The 19,230-nt window shown below is 42.2% G+C and overlaps 1 protein-coding gene across 1 annotated transcript in view; it reads left to right on the forward strand.

Annotated features, from left to right (window-relative positions):
* Positions 1-6,086: 6,086 nt before the first annotated feature.
* The window catches only part of CRYBG1 (crystallin beta-gamma domain containing 1), a 150,795-nt gene continuing 137,651 nt past the window's right edge, over positions 6,087-19,230 (forward strand). The window contains exon 1 of the mRNA XM_075126614.1: positions 6,087-6,385. Within this exon, the coding sequence (XP_074982715.1) occupies positions 6,102-6,385 (284 nt within the window). The 5' untranslated portion in view covers positions 6,087-6,101. The remainder of the gene's footprint in view (positions 6,386-19,230) is intronic.

Consider the following 19,230-nt stretch of genomic DNA (forward strand, 5'->3'; position numbering starts at 1 on the left):
GTCATGAGGCTGGAGCATATATTACATGTTTTACATTTGAGATAAGTTGTCTTTTACAAGGAAAAAAACAAGCCGAAAACAGTTTGTCAGTAGGCATAACATCAGAGCCCAGAAACATTTTATGCTTATTCTGTTCTTACCGAGCAACCGTTAACATGCTCTTTTAATCCAAATGTTCTTCAGCTAAGATAGACTGTTACCTGAATAAGCAGGCTCCTTTTCTGTTTCATGTTTGAGAACTATGGCTCTGTACAAGAATATATTGAATGTTCTTACAGTTTTTCTTGCAATCTATGGTTTTGGCAAACGTGTGTGTGTGTGTGAACTTTCTGATTTTAAAATAATAATTTGTTGCTTCTTTTTTATGCAATGTTCCAAATAGGCTATTTGGTAAGTAGGATGAAAATACTTTGCTCTGAATTGGTGACTTGGATTAGAGTCCAACTCCCTTCATCTGCACATATTACTTGATGATAAAGGAGAAAGCACACAAGTTATACTAATGTTACACAGAGGAAACTACATTGAAAGAACATTAAGTGTTGCAAAGTCTAGCACCTCAGAAGGTAGGAAATACCAGATTTAAGGTTCCTGGGCAACCTTAATGTGGCCCCCTGGTAAATTGTAATTAAAGACTGTATCCTAGTATTTAATTACAATTCACCCAACCAAGTGTGGGGGTCTCAGCAGGGAGGTCTGGGTGCTGGAGGAATGGGGCTTGATGGGGTCTGGGTGCAGCTAGTTGGGGGTCAGTGGCGTGGTCTGGATGTGGGGGCTCAAGTTGATGCAGGGAGTTCGAAGCTCATCAGGGTGGGGGTTTGAGTGCAAGGAGCTCAGTGGGGGTGGTCTGGTGCAGAGTGGGGGTCTGAAGGCAGGGGTCTGGGTGCAGGGGGGCTCTAGATGCAGGGGTTGAGGTTCAGTGGGGTGGGGTGGGGTTCAGGTATGGAGGTCTTGGGGGGGTTCTGGGTTTACAGTGTGAGGCTTGGCAGGGGTGCCTGGGTGCCTCTCCAGCCCAGCCAGGACTAGCAGCTGATCCCAGCTCAGGGTAGGAATCATAGAATATCAGGGTTGGAAGAGACCTCAGGAGGTCATCTAGTCCAACCCCCTGCTCAAAGCAGGACCAATCCCCAACTAAATCATCCCAGCCAGGGCTTTGTCAAGCCTGACCTTAAAAATATCTAAGGAAGGAGATTCCACCACCTCCCTAGGTAACGCATTCCAGTGTTTCACCACCCTCCTAGTGAAAAAGTTTTTCCTAATAGCCAACCTAAACCTCCTGCACTGCAACTTGAGACCATTCCTCCTTGTTCTGTCAACAGCTACCACTGAACAGTCTAGAGCCATCCTCTTTGGAACCCTCTTTCAGGTAGTTGAAAGCAGCTATCAAATCCCCCCTCATTCTTCTCTTCCGCAGACTAAACAATCCCAGTTCCCTCAGCCTCTCCTCATAAGTCATGTGTTCCAGTCCCCTAATCATTTTTGTTGCCCTTCGCTGGACTCTCTCCAATTTCTCCACATCCTCCTTGTAGTGTGTGGCCCAAAACTGGACACTGTACTCCAGATAAGGCCTCACCAATGTCGAATAGAGGGGAACGATCACGTCTCTCCATCTGCTGGCAATGCCCCTCCGTATACATCCCAAAATGCCATTGGCCTTCTTGGCAACAAGGGCACACTGTTGACTCATATCCAGCTTCTTGTCCACTGTAACCCCTAGGTCCTTTTCTGCAGAACTGCTGCCGAGCCATTCGGTCCCTAGTCTGTAGCGGTGCATGGGATTCTTCCGTCCTAAGTGCAGGACTCTGCACTTGTCCTTGTTGAACCTCATCAGATTTCTTTTGGCCCAATCCTCTAATTTGTCTAGACCCCTCTGTATCTTATCCCTACCCTCCAGGGTATCTACCTCTCCTCCCAGTTTAGCGTCGTCTGCAAACTTGCTGAGGGTGCAATCCACACCATCTTCCAGATCATTTATGAAGATATTGAACAAAACTGGCCCACTGGAGCCACTGTCTGGGGTGTCTCCAGCCCTGCTGTGATTTACCTCTCCATCAGCTGCTCCAGGTGCTTGAAACGATGTACCTGCACAGCTAGGGAGTAGTGTGTGACTGCTCTTGCAGCTTCCCTTTGATTCCCTGTCAAAGTCATTTTTCTGCAGGGAAAAATAACACTATCATTTCTGAGGGGAGTTGGTTGTGGGGGGGGGACTCCGGGCTGAGGCAGGGGGTCGGGGTGCAGGAGGGGGTGAGTTATTTGGTTGAGGGCCCGGGCTCTGGGCTGGGGTTTGGGCTCTGGGTGTGTGGCTGGGGATGAGGGGTTTGGGGTGTAGGAGGGGGCTCCAGGCTGGGGGGGGTTGGGGTGTGGGCTCCAGGAGGGGGGTTGGGTGTGGGAAGGGGCTCTGGGCTGAGGCAGGAAGTTGGGGTGTGAGGGGGTACAGGCTCAGGTGCCAGTTCTGTGGTGGGGCCAGGAATGAGGGATTCAGGGTGTAGGAGGGGGCTCTGGGCTGGGGCAGGAGGTTGGGGTGCTTGGGATGTGGGCTCTGGGAGGGAGTTTGGGTATGGGAGGGGGCTCCAGGCTGGGGCAGGGGGTTGGGTACAGGAGGGGGTGTGGGCTCCAGGCGGCACTTACTTCGGGGGGCTCCCCAGCAGCAGTGACGTCCTCAGCTCTGAGGCGGAGGCGTGGCCAGGTGGCTCTGTGCAGTGTGCGCTGCATCCACCCACAGGTGCCAGCCCCACAGCTCCTATTGGCTGTGGTTCCCAGCCAATGGGAGCTGAAGAGCGTGAAGCCCCCCTGGCTACCCATATGACTTGGAGTCAGAGGAACATGTCGCTGCTTCTGGGAGCCTCGTGGAGCCAGGTAGGGAATCTGCCAGCCCCACCAACTGGACTTTTAACAGCCTGGTCAGCTGTGCTGATCGGAGCCGCCAGGGTCCCTTTTCAACTGGATGTTCTGGTCGAAAACTGGTCACCTGGCAACCCTAACTATGTAGTTAGAGGCATAAGGTTCAAAGAGGCATAAGGTTCAAAACTTCTTGAAGGAATTGTGAGTTTTAAAATGCACAATTTATCCTGATGCAGAGGGCCAGCATAAGGGTTATGTACCACTTAAGTCCTTAAAATAGGGCTGAAGTGGGACTTGGCTAGCACAAGGCTCATGCAATAGTCCTCTGCACTGGGGTGAATTTCACTGAGAGGTAGGAGAAGAGTGACTTGGCTAATGACAAAGTGAAAAAAGAACTGAATATGCAACATGGGAGGAGGCTGCACAGGATTTTTCTTGGTGGGACTCTCTTGCTATGAACTGATTGGGTGAAGAGAGAAGAAGTAAAATCAGATTTGCGTGCTTTGCAAACTAGCAAAAAATCATATACAGACTAATATAGTATCCCTGGAACTCCGAAACATTGCCTGACTGAAATCTGTTTTTACACTCTGCCTGGACTCTGAGAGCTGAACCTAATTTGCATGAAATTGAGCAAATTACTCCCACTGCAAGGATCAAGATGGAGCATGGCCTGTTGGTAACTGTAGTCTGTGTGGGTTGCATTTCTATTAAGAAGAAGGGTGGCTGTGAGCTACGCTGTAGAACTCCATGGTATATATATGGCCTGCAAGCCACACTTTGGCCTCTCCCAAAGGAGGGAACTGCTTTTTGTAAGCACTATAGTTCTGCAGTTCCAACTCAAAGCATATTTTCTCGTGAGGTGGTGGGGATACCAGTGCAAGAACTTCCTGTACACACCATGGTTTATATCAGATTTGAGGGGCTCCAGCCTATGTGGCTATCTGTGGAGTATTTATCTCCTATAAATACTTTACAATTATTTCACAACACCAGAAGGGAATAAGAAACCATTTTTATAAGCTCGGTTTTGTTTTACAAATTCTATTTAGTCCTCTCCACAATCAGCCACATCATTTAAAGGACTAGTGCTAGCTAAATTCCTTACTCAGACAAAATTCCCAGTGGCTTCTAAGGACTGCAGGATCAGGCCCTATGTCAAAAATTTTCACAAGAGTTATTAGTATATAAATGGATGAAATCCTGGCCCCACTGAAGTCAATGGGAGTTGTTGCTTACTTCAGTGGCATGAGATTTCACACAATGATTTTTGAGAGTTTCTTGGTGGACTCTGAATGTGCGTAACTAGAATTTAAAAAGTAAATGGTAGTCTTCATATGCAGATTCTTGGAAAAGGTTTTTCATATCACCATAATGTTGGAAGAAAAGCTAAAACAGGAAACTCACTGGTAATGTGTGAGTATTAATAATTATTTACACAGTGCCATAGCTGTATACAGTATTTTACAGACAAATAAACCTATGTTTTTTTCCATAAAGGGTTTATAATTTTTTTCAGTGGAATTTCGTAAGTTATTGCATAAAATTAGTTTCTGGAAGACAGAACAGTGTTGTTGATCTGGAATAATAGTATGGAAGGTGCAATAATTTAATGAGTAATTTATTCTTTCTCACATCTAAATTATTTAATTCCTGCCACAGTTCTGGAGCATTTTAATGTTTGTCTGATGATGCCCACTTTAATCCCAAAATATTTATTTGTGTAAATCTTATGTTTTAGTGTAGACAAGCTAACAATGCTTTCCAGCCATTCAGAATTGCTGAGTATATGATATTATTAGGGCCAGTTCTAGTCTGAAAACTTGGGGAGGAAAGAGGGATATCTACTTGATCTTTTTCACCATGTTAAATGTGAAAGGTGAGAGATAGAAAACTGTTAGCCAAGGAATCCTGATCTACTGATCTCTGATCCAGCAGTTCTCAAACTGTGGGGCCTGACCCCATTTTAATGGGGTTACCAGGGCTGGCATTAAACTTGCTGGGGCCTGATCACTATCACCCAGGGCCGGGGCCCAAAGGCTCCAGCCCTGGGTGGCAGGGTTCAGGTTACAAGCCACCTGCCCAGGGCTGAAGCCCTTGGGTTTTGGCTTCCTCTTCACCCCACCCACCCGGGGTAGTGGGGCTTGGTGCAATGAGGTTTGAGAATGGGATCTATTTGTTGCATGCTCTTTCTTTGAAATTAATTAAATATAAATATTCCAAAACTAAATTGGTTTAGATAAAATCTAGACTGACTTTGTTCATGAATATAAATGTCAAGACTGTCAATATGCGACCTGAACATAATTTTAATGTTAATAAATAACTAACATCTGTGCTTTCCCTAGTCAGCATGGTATCTAATGATATTAATTTTTTTCTAAAAGAGAATGACCAAAATTTTCCAACTAAAATTAGGGCCCTAACTCCATATTTAGGCACCAGAATATAAGTAGTTTCATTTTCAAAAGTGCTGAGTACCCACAAATCAGAACTTGAAAATCAGGCCACTTAACATTTGGGTGCAGACAGTTATATTTAGGCCTGGTGACTTCAAAAATTTTGGCCAATGTTAAAAAATAGCTATGCTATTAGACAGTATAGTTCCCCATCAGGCTGAAGCATTGTCTAATGTATTAGATCATAAATGAATCTCAAAGGAGACAAATGATGTGGAAGTCTTATTTGCTATCTTCAATACTTTCCTCCTACTGTAGAGCCAAATCTCTTTTTCTTGGGTGGAAGAAATGCACCGCGTGCCTGCAATGGAGGAGCACGTTGACTGAGCAAGCATTGCATAAGCGAGTGACACAGGGCCCTGGGCAAACGGGCTCAGCAGAAAACAACATGATGATGTATAATTTGCACCCTGGACATGGGTAATGCAAACCTCTCCCTTCCTGTGCAATAGACGGTGGCCCTACTCCTGTGCTGCTTTCTCGGTGGGGAGGGGTTGTCGGTGATGGTTTGAGATGAGGGAAGAGGGAACAAACAATTAAAAAAACAACTCGGGAAATCGTTGCAGCTCGCTCCGCGGGAAAGTTGGGAACCCCCGTGACTGGGAGAAGAGGGAGGGGTTTGCAGCATCAGCTGCTGCTAGGTGAAGGTAGGAGGTCCTGGGGCAGCCCACGGCTGGTCCCCAGGAGGTGCTGCGGCTCCCGCTGTCTACGTTAAGGCACCGGGCTCTGGCTACAGCCCCCTCATTCGCTGGCGAGTTCTCTGCTCGCCCACCCGCCGCTCCGGCTCCGGCAGCGCTCGGCATGGAGAAGGGGGGGCGCAAGCGGTTCGGGAAGCTCTTCCACTGCAGCGAGTCTGAGGACTCGGAGCCGGAGATGGGCGCGGAGACGCCGTCCACGAGGCGGGACCGGCGGCAGGTCGGGAGCAGCAGCAGCCGCAGCCCCCCGGAGCGGGAACCCAAGAAGTGCTCGGCGTTCAGCCACTGGCGCCCGAAGAAGAGGCAGCACCTGGGAGAAGGGGGCGGCATGGCCTCGTCTCCCCCTTCAGCCCTCTGCGCCACCCCGGATCCCGGGACCTCCACAACCAGGTAATAACCCCGCTCACCTCGCGTCCCGCTCTGCCTCCCTCACCTGCCGCCCCCTCCCGGCAGCGGCTCCCCTCTCCGAAACCTGCCGGGCTCCTCCCTGGGCAGCCGCCCCCTTCCCCGGAGCGCAGCCAGTCCCCCTGTCCACCAGCGACCCCAAATCAGATACGGTGCCTCCTCCAGCCCAGAGACTGGCACGGGGAGAGAGGCTGGCGTTGGAGCCCCCCCTTACCTCTCCATCCGTCCGGTCCCACGGATGGAAGTGATTCGCCGCATACAGGCTTCATATCCTTGAACCTTTGAGGGAATTAGAGATGAGCGAAAACAGGACCCATTTACCATTCTCAGCCAGGACCAGGTATGAACGACTGCTAGTTTGGTCAAGCAAAACTCTACCGTTGTGAAGTTCAGTCCAGTTTTGGTCCCCCTCCTGATTGATTGGAGTGTGTGCATGTGTACCTGAAACGCACATGTCTGAGATGTTCATGTGCTTACTTTGACCTGGGAATCGATGTAGTTCCCACAGCAAATGGACTAGACACATTTCAGCCAAATTATTGGGGAATTACTTAAGTGGGTGTTGTAGTCTCAAAAGGCTGTTTACAGGTGAGGGTAGAGCATTTAGTTGCACAGTATTCACATTTACAAATACAGCTGGCTTTCCTTGGAGCTGATTCGTGTTGTTGAAACCCAGAACACAATTCATCAAGTCACATACAATTTTAAGCTTTTTGTTTCTAGAAGAGAATGTTTAGCTGAAATATAGTTGCTTACTTTCAATAATCCTTTGAATAGAAGCAAGGACTGATAGTGTCAACATGTTTTGTGTGTAAATCAATAAATGTATTAATGCGCAGAAGTAGCAGTCACCCTATGCCTGAGGCAGGAAGAAACTTCCTGGGTAAAAAGGAGTTCATAAAATGCACATGATGTATTTTCAGGAGCTGCCCTAATCTTCATTGACTTGGTCCATGTTCTTTCTCCACTCCTAGGCTCAGCACAGAAATGGGGAAGGAAGAAAACAGGGCTTTAAAACTTTTTTCCATGGCATTTCCCCATATTTTCAGCCCCCAGTATAAGTTGGAGCAAACCTCAGGGCTCCAAAAGCTCTCAGAGGGCTGCCCTCCTAGTCAGAGTGCAGTATATTCCAACCATGCTCTCCCTTCGTTTCCTGGCACACCTCTTTTATAATGGAGATCTTCCTTGGCATCACTTGCAGCCCCTTTATGCTGCTGGAGCTGTAGGGTAATTGAAAAACAGGCCCTTTATATATTTAATGAATTCATGGTTGGTTACAGCAAATTTGCGTGAGTGTTCCAGACAATACATTTCAGACCAGGACTCATATGAACAGCAAAGTCTAGGCAGTTGGGAATCAGTAGTGTTAGTGTTATGTGGATTCAAAAGTGTCCAAAGTAAAATATACATTTCTCAATTATCTATATTTAACACCTGAGAAATGTTCATATATGGGAGGAATATGTCTTTGGGTGTATATAATATTTTTACAAAATTAAGGGTAGTCAAGTGTACCCATTAAAAATGTTGACTACTGCTGTTTGCATTTGAATGTGTATATGGAACAACTTTAAATATTTTTCATATATTTTTGTACAAATAGTAAAAAGCCTCTTGTAGAATGATTGATTGAAATAGAAAATGTGTTTCATAATACTGTTTGACAGCCAAATTCAACTTGAAGTTCATTGATGAGGACACTTACAACAACACATAATCTACTTCCTTCCTGCCCCCAAAAGGCAGAATCCCAAATACAGCTTTTTATAACCTTGGTAAGAAGAGTCAAAGACTCAGTGAAGTACTGAAGGTCCCTTGCTATGGAGGTGTTCAGGTAACAGGTTCATGGGTACTAATACAAAGCCCAAAGAAAATAAATAGATGAGATTAAAAAGTAGAAACATTGTAACAGGTCCCAATTTCATACACCTGACAATGTCAGTGGGAGTTTTGCGTGCATAATGTGTATGATACTTGGTAATGACAAAGTATGAACAAACCCCACTAATTACTAGACCTTGAAAATGACAGGTTTATAAACATCACACAAAAGCACAGCTTTTTGTTTTCTGTTCCTAGGGCAAGTCATTTTTCTATTGACTGCATTGTGGGACAGATTAAGCCCCTAGTTATAGCAAAGCTACTAGGAAGAATATTTGAAAACATCTTTTAAGACAAATGTACATGTTTATGTCTGCATCACTTCCTGAATAAAACTGGCCTTCTTAGAAGAATCTAAATATTTGTCCCATTAACCTGTAGTTTTGTATCATCACCAAAAAAAAAGTGTGTGTGTGTGTGGGGGGGGTGTGTGTGTGTGTGGAAATGGAGCTAGGAAATTGTTGTAAATTTTAGGCTATGCCACTCAAAATTATGTTTTCTCAAAGGAGTTTTGTATTGTACAATCTGTTTCAGTTTGAACATTGCTTTTCAATATATTTTGTGCAAGCACCTGATTCTTATTAAATTCATTGGCTAGCCATGAAAAGTGTATCCACAGTAGGCCAAAAGAAGACTTTATAACCTAAATTAATGTATATGTTAAATAGAGCTCATTTTTAAAATTTGAAGTGCATAACAAACAGTCACATTTTGTTATGGGACAGATGTTCACTCAATTAATTACAAATGTGAAGGCTTGATGTTCAAAGGTACCTATTCAAAATGAGCATGGGAAGTTTGCATTTAAATTTAGTTTTAAAAAATAAGTAGTTGAGTGGCAGTTGTGGGGCATGTTATAGTTGCGCACAGTCAGGATATGGAAAAATAGTTTTGTTTTTTGATTATTTTTGGTTAGTTGTCATTTTTTCTTACTAAGAGATTGTCTATCCTGTGTAGCAGCTGCCAAACTGGACTAAAAGATTTTTAAAAATCTGGATTTCTTTAAAATTGAGGCTGCTACAGCAGAATATTGTGCCTCAGCATTGTCTTGGCCTCGTACTTCCTTTACTATTGGACTTTTAAGATTAACTTAGAAAAGCCTGATCAGTTCTTCCCTGGACTATCTTCACAACAGTGACTCTTGTTATCTCTGGTAAGGAGACGACAGCTATAGAAGTGGATACGTAACACAGCTGGGTCAGAGAGTACCAGTTCAGAAGAAACTGGAATGGAAAAAATGCTAGAGAACAATAAATTCTTATGTGTATGAAGAAGAATGGAAATGTTAGCAAACCAGGCTATACTAAGATCTACTAGTTGGGATTACCGCAAGTGTGAAGGATACGTACCCAAGGAAGGATGATAGGGTTGCCAACTCTTGAACATTGGATGGCAAAAATAAGCATATTTTTAGAGAGGTGATTATAGAATTCCATCTCTGAAACTGATTGGTGCAGAGGATAACAGAAATATCTATACTGTGACAGACAGTTATATCTAGAAATAATGACAAAAATGAATTTTCCTTAATCTATATTAACTATAATTGAAAACGCAACTAATCAATCTCGACTGATAATACAGGCTAGTATAACAATTGGTCTAATGATTCACAGTTCATGAGGCAGATGCTAATTCGAAAATACATTCTCAATGTGCATTACTTCTGTCATGCTTCAAGCTTCCGCAATTTAAAAGAAACTTTATTTGGAATAATTAACACTTATGTATTTTGTGTTTATCTTTGCTGAACGATGATATGGGGAGGCAGATAGAATTGTCTGCAAAAGTTTGCATTTGCATATCTGAAGGATATGATCATAAAAAAAGCTTTGCGCGGGTAGCTGCAAGGCATCCATCTTTTTAGCATCCAGGTGCTGGAATATAGAAATTTATAGTAGCATAACACTGAATTCCTAAGGTACCCTCCATTTCTCTCTTTGAGTTTGGCTGCCTGAACCCTCTTTCTCTTCTCTGATGTTCTTTAGTTTCTGTTACTGAAGAAGTGACAGCGCAAAAAGGTGAGTTTTGCAATCAAATCTGAAGATGGTTGGGCGTGGGCTAAATCAGCTCTCACTGTGTAGGGAGTTCCACAGAGAGGGCCCCTTTACTGAGAACATCTGCTCTCCACCTCTCAAAAAATGCTACGCATTTCCCACTCTGTTTAGCAGTCCCTCTGGGTCTCAATTGAAGGAGTGGTTTCTAGGGAAGACTGATCCCAACACACTGAAGACTTTAATAATCAGGACCAGGACCTTAATATGGACTCAAAAGTAGACAGGGAGCCAATGGAAATCCTGTAGCCTTGGTGTTGTGATTGTTTGATAACGCTGATAAATGGGCCTATAGACACTGTACTTTCTGAAGTTTTTTGTCTGGTCCTGATTGTCAGCAGTAGATAAGAACATAAGAATGGCCCTACTGGGTCAGACCAAAGGTCCATCAATGGGATGTTAGATGGGGTGAGATCTGAGTTACTACAGAGAATTCTTTCCTGGGTATCCGGCTGGTGAATCTTGCCCATATACTCAGGGTTCAGCTGATTGCCATATTTAGGGTCGGAAAGGAATTTTCCTCCAGGGCAGATTGGAAGAGGCCCTGGAGGTTTTTCGCCTTCCTCTGTAGCATGGGGTATGGGTCGCTTGCTGGAGGATTTTCTGCTCCTTGAAGTCTTAAACCATGATTTGAGGACTTCAATAGCTCAGAGATAGGTGAGAGGTTTATCGCAGGAGTGGGTGGGTGAGATTCTGTGGCCTGCATTGTGCAGGAGGTCAGACTAGATGATCATAATGGTCCCTTCTGACCTGAATATCTATGAATCTATAAGCCCAGTATCCTGTCTTCTGACAGTGGCCAGTACCAGGTGCCCCAGAGGGAATGAACAGAACAGGTAATCATCAAGTGATCCATCCCCTGTCACTCATTCCCAGCTTCTGGCAAACAGAGGCTAGGGACACCATGCTTGTCCATCCTAGCTAATAGCCATTGATGGACCTATCCTCCATGAATTTATCTAGTTCTTTTTTAAACTCTGTTATAGTCTTGGCCTTCACAACATCCTCTGGCAAGGAGTTCCATAGGTTGACTGTGTGTTGTGTGAAAAAATACTTCCTTTTAGTTTGTTTTAAACCTGCTGCCTATTAATAGCGTTTGGTGCCCCCTAGTTCTTGTGTTATGAGAAGTAGTAAACAACACTTCCTTATCTACTTTCTCTACACCAGTCATGTTTTATAGACCTTAATCATATCTCCCCTTAGCCGTCTCTTTTCCAAGCTGAAAAATCCCAGTTTTATTAATCTCTCCTCATGCAGAAGCCGTTCCGTACCCCTAATAATTTTTGTTGTCCTTTTCTGAACCTTTTGCAGTTCCAATATATCTTTTTTGAGATGTGGCGACCACATCTGCACACAGTATTCAAGATGTGGGAGTACCAGAGATTTATATAGAGGCAACATGATATTTTCTGTCTTATTATCTATCCCTTTCTTAATTATTCCCAGCATTCTGGTCACTTTTTTGACTGCCGCAGCACATTGAGTGGATGTTTTCAGAGAACTATCCACAATGACTCCAAGATCTCTTTCTTGAATGGTAACAACTAATTTAGTCCCCATCATTTTATCTGTATAGTTGGGATTATGCTTTCCAATGTGCATTACTTTGCATTTATCAACATTAAATTTCATCTGAAGAGTTATAATAGTACAGTTATGAGCCAGCAAATGCCCAGATTATAGCAGCAAGGGTCTTGGCCAAATGGAATGGATGTAATCATCTGCCAAATTGGAGTTGTTACTACTGTTACATCCCTAGTTTCAAGGAACAATAACTTATAATAATAATCAGAGATTTAAGTGTCATGACAATTTCAGGGCAGATATCTGAGCAGCCTCTGATTGTTTGCCCTTCTGGTCAACTACTTCCATTTTTATCTAAATTAAGCTTGATCCAGCTGGTCTTCATCTAGATGGTGAATTCTTGCAGGCAGAGTGGCATCTGTCCATAGCTATGAAGAGGTCATCCCACAGTGGCTTGACAGAGAGAAAAGCAGTTAATTAAGGTATATAGTGGCATGAAATTTAGTAAAGGAAAACTTAGGTCAAATATCAGGAAACTTTTAGATTATGGAATATACTTTACCCCAGACAGGAACAACTCAGCAATATATTGTATGGAGATATAATAGTTCTTCTCCATATCTAATTTCTTTGACTTCTTTTTTTCTATTCTTTGCTTTAACTTCTGTGTGAGGAGAACTGTGGGAACCATACTTCAAGGTCTGTATATTATATAGCATTTTGTTGATAGATTAATTGAGGCTTGTTACTAGCTGACTTTTACCCTTATCTTAAACAAGAATTTTTAATAATATGAGACTTTGGCAATTTTACTAAGAACAATTTTACTGAACTGTAATGCTCTTAACTGCATTAAGCTAACTATAGCAAAATATGACCCCAATTCTGCAAACACTTAACTGTGTGTGCAACTTTACATTGTGAGTTATCCAGTTGCAGTCAATGGAACTACTCACATGCACAAAGTTATGCATGTGCTTTGTTTGCAAGATCAGGCTGAAACGTCTAAAGGTGTTACTAGTTACATTCACTTTGCAAAATTATACTTGGGAATAAAAAATACATAATAAACTATCCTGAATCATGCCATAAATAAGCAAAGTGCTTTAGGAATAAAAATATACTACTAGTATTGCTCTATAAAGAAAAACAAATTCTGATAAAATGTCAAGTTATACTCAAGAATCAAATACTGTACTTAGGGTTTTTTCTCAAGTATAGTGTGACATGGTCACTTTGTGAATGAAGCATGAATGCTTTTTAAACGTATGTCTCCGTAGAAAGATACGAAGGTAAGTGGCAAGCAGGAACAAGTCCTCAGTGCTGTTCATAGAGTAATAATTGCACTGAATTCATAGAGGGTGAAATGTACCCTCTTATGAAAGACTTATGTAAGAATGTCTGTGCCCTGAAAGCCTGTAGTAACCTTTCACAGGTTGAGGGTGACATGGGCAGAGTTGCCTTGTATAGAGGCTTCTATGCCTCATTTGTACTAGGGTTAGGTTATGCAGTGGCTCCAACTAGACCAGTGTGAAGTAGAGCATGATACTTTTCACTTATATTATTTAACTAAAATTGGCATTTATATTTGGTATTTATTTTTGAACTTTACCAAATAGTACTTCTAATAATTAATGATCTGCTGCCTTTAAAATCAATGGAAGTTTTGCCTTTTGTTTTAGTAAAGTGGGAACAGGATCTCACTCCCAAATTCTGTATCTTCAGAATTCTTTAGTTCAAAAATATCAAATTATGGTATATACACTGTTTTTTCTAAAATACATGTAAATTATCACTTAAAACCGTGCTCTTGATGTCAAAAAATGAAACCTAGTGAATGGACTTTGCCATTCACATACATAGGAATTGTCCATATCTCTTTGAATATGACTTAGAGAGAATCTGTAGAATTAAGATTGCCCGTACAACCTTAATTTGGCCCCCTTGTGCATGTGCATTATGATACAGCCTTGAATTACATGATCCCATACTATTTTTTTTCCACTGGATCCATGCTTCATTCAGTGCAGAGGATGGGACTGTGCTCCAGGAATGAATCATGGTTGTGTATTGAAAGAGGCTGTTGTCTATTGGACCTCTGCTTCATTTGTTGGAGAAGCTGGAAGCTGTGTGATGAATGAGGAAAAGAACTGCAGGCAGAGAAATGATGGTCTTGTAATTGACTGCAATCCTGGAGAATTGGACTCTACCCTGGTCTCTGCCACAGAGTTCCTGTATGATGCTGGACATATCATATAAACCATAGTTTTTATTGGTGGCCCCTGTGTGTTCCTCATTTTCTTGGCACCCAAACTGAGGCACACATGGTCTGATTTGCCAAATACTAAGAACTCACGAATATAACTCAGGTTAATGGGAGCTCAGTTCTCAGCATATAAAGTGCTATAAAATACTGAGTACTCTGTAAAATCTGGTCCTTGGATTCTCAGATTGGGCACCCAAAATTAGTGGACAATTAACAATTTTGGCTTTAAACTCTGTGATTTGGTTCCCCATCTGTAAAATGGGGATAGTAATATCGCCTCAACTCACCAGCGTGTGGTGAAGATTAATTAATTAATGTCTGTAAAGAACTAAAATACTGTGGTGAAAGCACCATAAAAAAAGCCCACAAAGAAATTAATAAGTCTATATTCAGTGCAGGGTGTGGATGGTTTATTTTAGAGCCACACATTGAACGCTAAAGTTAAAAATAAATATTGAATATCTACCCATTCCGTGATCACTGTCCAGCCAATGCCCTCCCTTCCCTTCTGCTCCTCTGTCTCTTATCTTCCTCTCCCCTTTTCTGCTCCTATCTCCCTCCCCACTGCTCCCATTCTTGGGTTCTTACACCCCCTCTCCCTCTGCACTCCTTGGTGCAAGCAGGGAGGACAATGAAAACACCAGAGAGAACCTCCCTGATCTTAATCCCTGTGCCTAGTGCCACAGCAGCACCTGGCAGCCAGGAAGAGCAATTGTAAAGAAAGTCCTGCTCAGTCCTTATAACTCTGGCTAGAGCAAGCTTAGTGCTGATGGAATCTCCAGGGAAATTAGCTGCCAAACTCTAAGAAGTGCCTTTACTGAGCATGTGTCAGCTGTGATTTTTTTTCAGTGGCTCATCAGGTGTGTAGATAACTTTTTTTTATGTGGAGGGCTGAAGTAAATAAAATAACATAATAGCTGTTGAATATCACTTCACTGAGTAGTTTTGTACCGTGATTAAATTTGTCTACTTTTAATAAAGTGCGATAAACTTCTGTTCCAAACTCATTATTTCCTTTATTTATTAATGTAATCCCTAAGTTTTTGGGGGCCTAATGCTCTCCTGAAGCCCTCAGTTGTCTATACTCATGCTCATAATTTAAGTAAATTTGAACAAATATTCACAAGGATGATAAAATCCTTTCACCCCTACCATCACCCCATTCCAATTGCAAGTCCCTGTTTGCAAAGCCTGGGGGCTCTAGAAATTGTTAAAGAAACAGGAGCAATAATTTTTTCAACATGGGCAAACCAGCATATTTTCCCCTAACATTCTTGAAAATGGTTATACCGTTACTCTTAAATATCAGCCTGATGCAGACATCTGGCATGGAAATGTTCAGACTAAATGGTTACATTTTGGCAAAATTATAAGAAATTTAAGAGGATAAGTTTAATAACGGAAAGAGTCTTGCAACCTTATATGGGCTTTGTTACCAGCTCTACCTAATGTGTCTGACTGTTCAGAACTTTAGCTGTCATGAGGCTGGAGCATATATTACATGTTTTACATTTGAGATAAGTTGTCTTTTACAAGGAAAAAAACAAGCAGAAAACAGTTTGTCAGTAGGCATAACATCAGAGCCCAGAAACATTTTATGCTTATTCTGTTCTTACCGAGCAACAGTTAACATTCTCTTTTAATCCAAATGTTCTTCAGCTAAGATAGACTGTTACCTGAATAAGCAGGCTCCTTTTCTGTTTCATGTTTGAGAACTATGGCTCTGTACAAGAATATATTGAATATTCTTACAGGTTTTCTTGCAATCTATGGTTTTGGCAAACGTGTGTGTGTGTGTGAACTTTCTGATTTTAAAGTAATAATTTGTTGCTTCTTTTTTATGCACTGTTCCAAAGGGCCCATTTGGTAAGTAGGATGAAAATACTTTGCTCTGAATTGGTGACTTGGATTAGAGTCCAACTCCCTTCCTCTGCACATATTACTTGATAAAGGAGAAAGCACACAAGTTATACTAATGTTACACAGAGGAAACTACATTAGCAACATTAATAATGTTCTTTTAAAGTCAAGCACTCAGAAGGTAAGGATTACCAGATTTAAGGTTGCCTGGGCAACCTTAATTTGGCCCCCTGGTAAATTGTAATTAAAGACTGTATCGTAGCATTTAATTACAATTCACACAACCAAGTGCCACCTTCACACACATAGCCTTTAGTCACTCCCACACTCACATTTCCTTCCTTCCTGCCAGACTCCAGAACCAGTCTCCCTCTACCCTTCTCAAAGACTGGATTTAGGGGCAAGTGACCCGGGCAACTGCCTGGGTTCCTGGACTTGGAGAGTGCTGGGCTCAGGATGCTGTTTTTGTTAGCGACAAAAGGGAAAATAGAATGTTTGAAGTAAAATGTTTTAGGTATTCTGTATGTAGATTCATTTTTCACTAAGCTCCTAGAGTGTTCTGGACCTTTGTAGAATCTCATGGAACCTTCCAGACTTTCTGAGAACTACATTTTCTTGAACCTCCTGGAATGTTGTCAGTCATGTCCTCGTGGGTAAATAAGGGGCGGGGCATCACCAGTCAGTCAGTGAGATATAAGAATGAAGTGAAGTGAGAGCCCAGCTGTGATACTGTGAACCTTATTTTATTGTGTAATTATGAAAGTGGACTTATATTTTAAGACTTGAAGATTGTAAGTAATGAATAATAGAGGACATATTGGAAAACATAATCCTAACTATACATATACAATGATGGGGTCTAAATTACCTGTTACCACTCAAGAAAGAGATCTTGGAGTCATTGTGGATAGTTCTCTGAAATCATCCACTCAATGTGCAGCGGCTGTCAGAAAAGTGAACAGAATGTTGGGAATCATCAAGATGTGGTCTCCCCATCTCAAAAAAGATATATTGGAATTGGAAAAAGTTCAGAAAAGGGCAACAAATTATTAGGGGTATAGAATGGCTTCCATATGAGGAAAGATTAATAAGACTGGGACTTTTCAGTTTGGCAAAGAGGCGACTAAGAGGGGGATATGACAGAGGTCTAAAAAATCCATGAGTGGTATAGAAAAAGTAAATAAGGAAGTGTTTACTCCTTCTCATAATACAAGAACAAGGGGCCAACAAATGAAATTAATAGGTGGCAGGTTTAAAACAAACACAAGAAAGTATTTTTTCATGCAATGCACTGTCAACCTCTGAAACTTCTTGCCAGAGGGTGTTGTGAAGCCAATACTATAACAGGGTTCAAAAGGGAGCTAGATAGATTCATGGAAGATAGCTCCATCGATGGCTATTAGCCAGGATGGGCAGGAATAGTATCCCTAGCCTCTGTTTGCCAGAAGCTGGGATTGGGTGACAGGGCATGGATCACTTGATGATAACCTGTCTGTTCATTCCCTTTATGGCACCTGCCACTGGCCACTGTCAGAGGACAGAAAACTGGGCCTGATGGACCTTTGGTCTGACCCAGTATGGCCATTCTTATGTTCTTATACATAATGAGATGCCAGAGATATCTATCAAACCCCTGTCAATACAACAATATAAAAGAAATACTGTTACTTTTGCCATGCTTAAGACATTATGATTGATGACTTTCTCAGACTGCAGAACATAGTATTATGGAGAGCAAAAGTCTGTCTGTTTTCCCCTATAGAAAATAAAAGATGCCCCTGAAGAAACCTTCAGGAGCTCAGTATAGGAAGTGAGAAGCTCAGTTGCAATCTAGTTTGCAGCCACGGGCAAATTTGATGGAAAAATATCTGAAACAGAACAACATAGACCAGGTTTTAGGCAGTAGTGATCATCCCTGTGCAGAAGAAATTAAGGAGTGAAGTGTAAATGGTGGAAGTTCTATTACTAAGGAATTAGCAGATTTACCTGAAGATAAGGAATGGAAATGTGAGGAAAGTGATGGAGAATAGTCCAGTTTTCCTGGTGGCATAAAGGAGAGTGATGATAAACAAGAATGTGGCTCACATGAAAAGGAGAGAAACAATAAAGAAGATTCAGCCTCGCATAATGACGGAACCAGCAATGAGAAAAATTGCACACCACAAATCGATATGTCAGAGCCTGCTTTATGGCTGGCAATCCTAAACTCTACTGATATCAATTGTACAATTTTGAACTGTCTGGGCAAAACTGAGGATATAACGTTTCCAGTAAATGAACAGAAGTGACACTTCTCAAAGTCATACTGCAAAAGAGTGCTCAAGAATGGTGAGAAACTGAATCAGCATTGGCTAGTTTACTCAAAATCAACAGACAAAGTGCTCTGTTTTTGTTGCAAAATATTTGACAAGTATGCCATATCGTTGCTTGCGCTTTCCATGTACAATTACTGGCATAACTTAGCTAATGCTCTAAAGCAACATGAAAAGTCACCCGGCCATTTTACAGTCAACTCCAAATGGATGGAGGTCGAGTCTAGACTCCAGCTGACTAAATGCATAGACTCAGAAAAAACAAAACATTATTAATGTAGAAACCCAGCATTGGAGGAATGTGCTTGAGCATCTGTTCTCAATTACCCTGTTCCTTGCAAAGAATAATTGGGCTTTCTTGGGCTCATTGGATAAATTGTTGCCTGAACATAACGATAATTTCCTCAGTTTGGTGGAGCTCCTTGGGAAATACGACGATGTCATGTGTGAGCACCTACATTGAGTGCTTCATAAAGAAGCTATGGACCATCACTGTAGCAAAACAATTCAAAATGAATTGATTGACCTTTCTGGTAAATGTCATAACCATACAGCTAAGAGTAGCCTAGAATTCCTCCTTACCTGTAAGGGGTTAAGAAGCTCAAATAACCTGGTTGGCACCTGACCAAAAGGACCAATGGGGAAAGAAGATACTTTCGAATCTTGGGGGGAAGGCTTTGTTGCGTGTGTTCTTGGGAGCAGATAAGCATCAGGTCAGAAAACTCCTTCTCCTATAAACCATCCTAAAAGTCTCTCATATTACAAAAATTGTAAGTAAAAGCCAGGCAAGGCATGTTAGATTATCTTTTGTTCTGCTTGTGAATTTTTCCTTTGCTGGAGGGAGCTTTCTTCTTGTGTTGTGGCTGCCATTCCCTCAACCTGGTTGTGTCAGATGCAGCATCATTATCTTTAGACTCAGTATCTCTCTTTGGA

Source organism: Caretta caretta, chromosome 3, assembly GCF_965140235.1.
Source record: "Caretta caretta isolate rCarCar2 chromosome 3, rCarCar1.hap1, whole genome shotgun sequence".
Taxonomy (NCBI): domain Eukaryota; kingdom Metazoa; phylum Chordata; order Testudines; family Cheloniidae; genus Caretta; species Caretta caretta.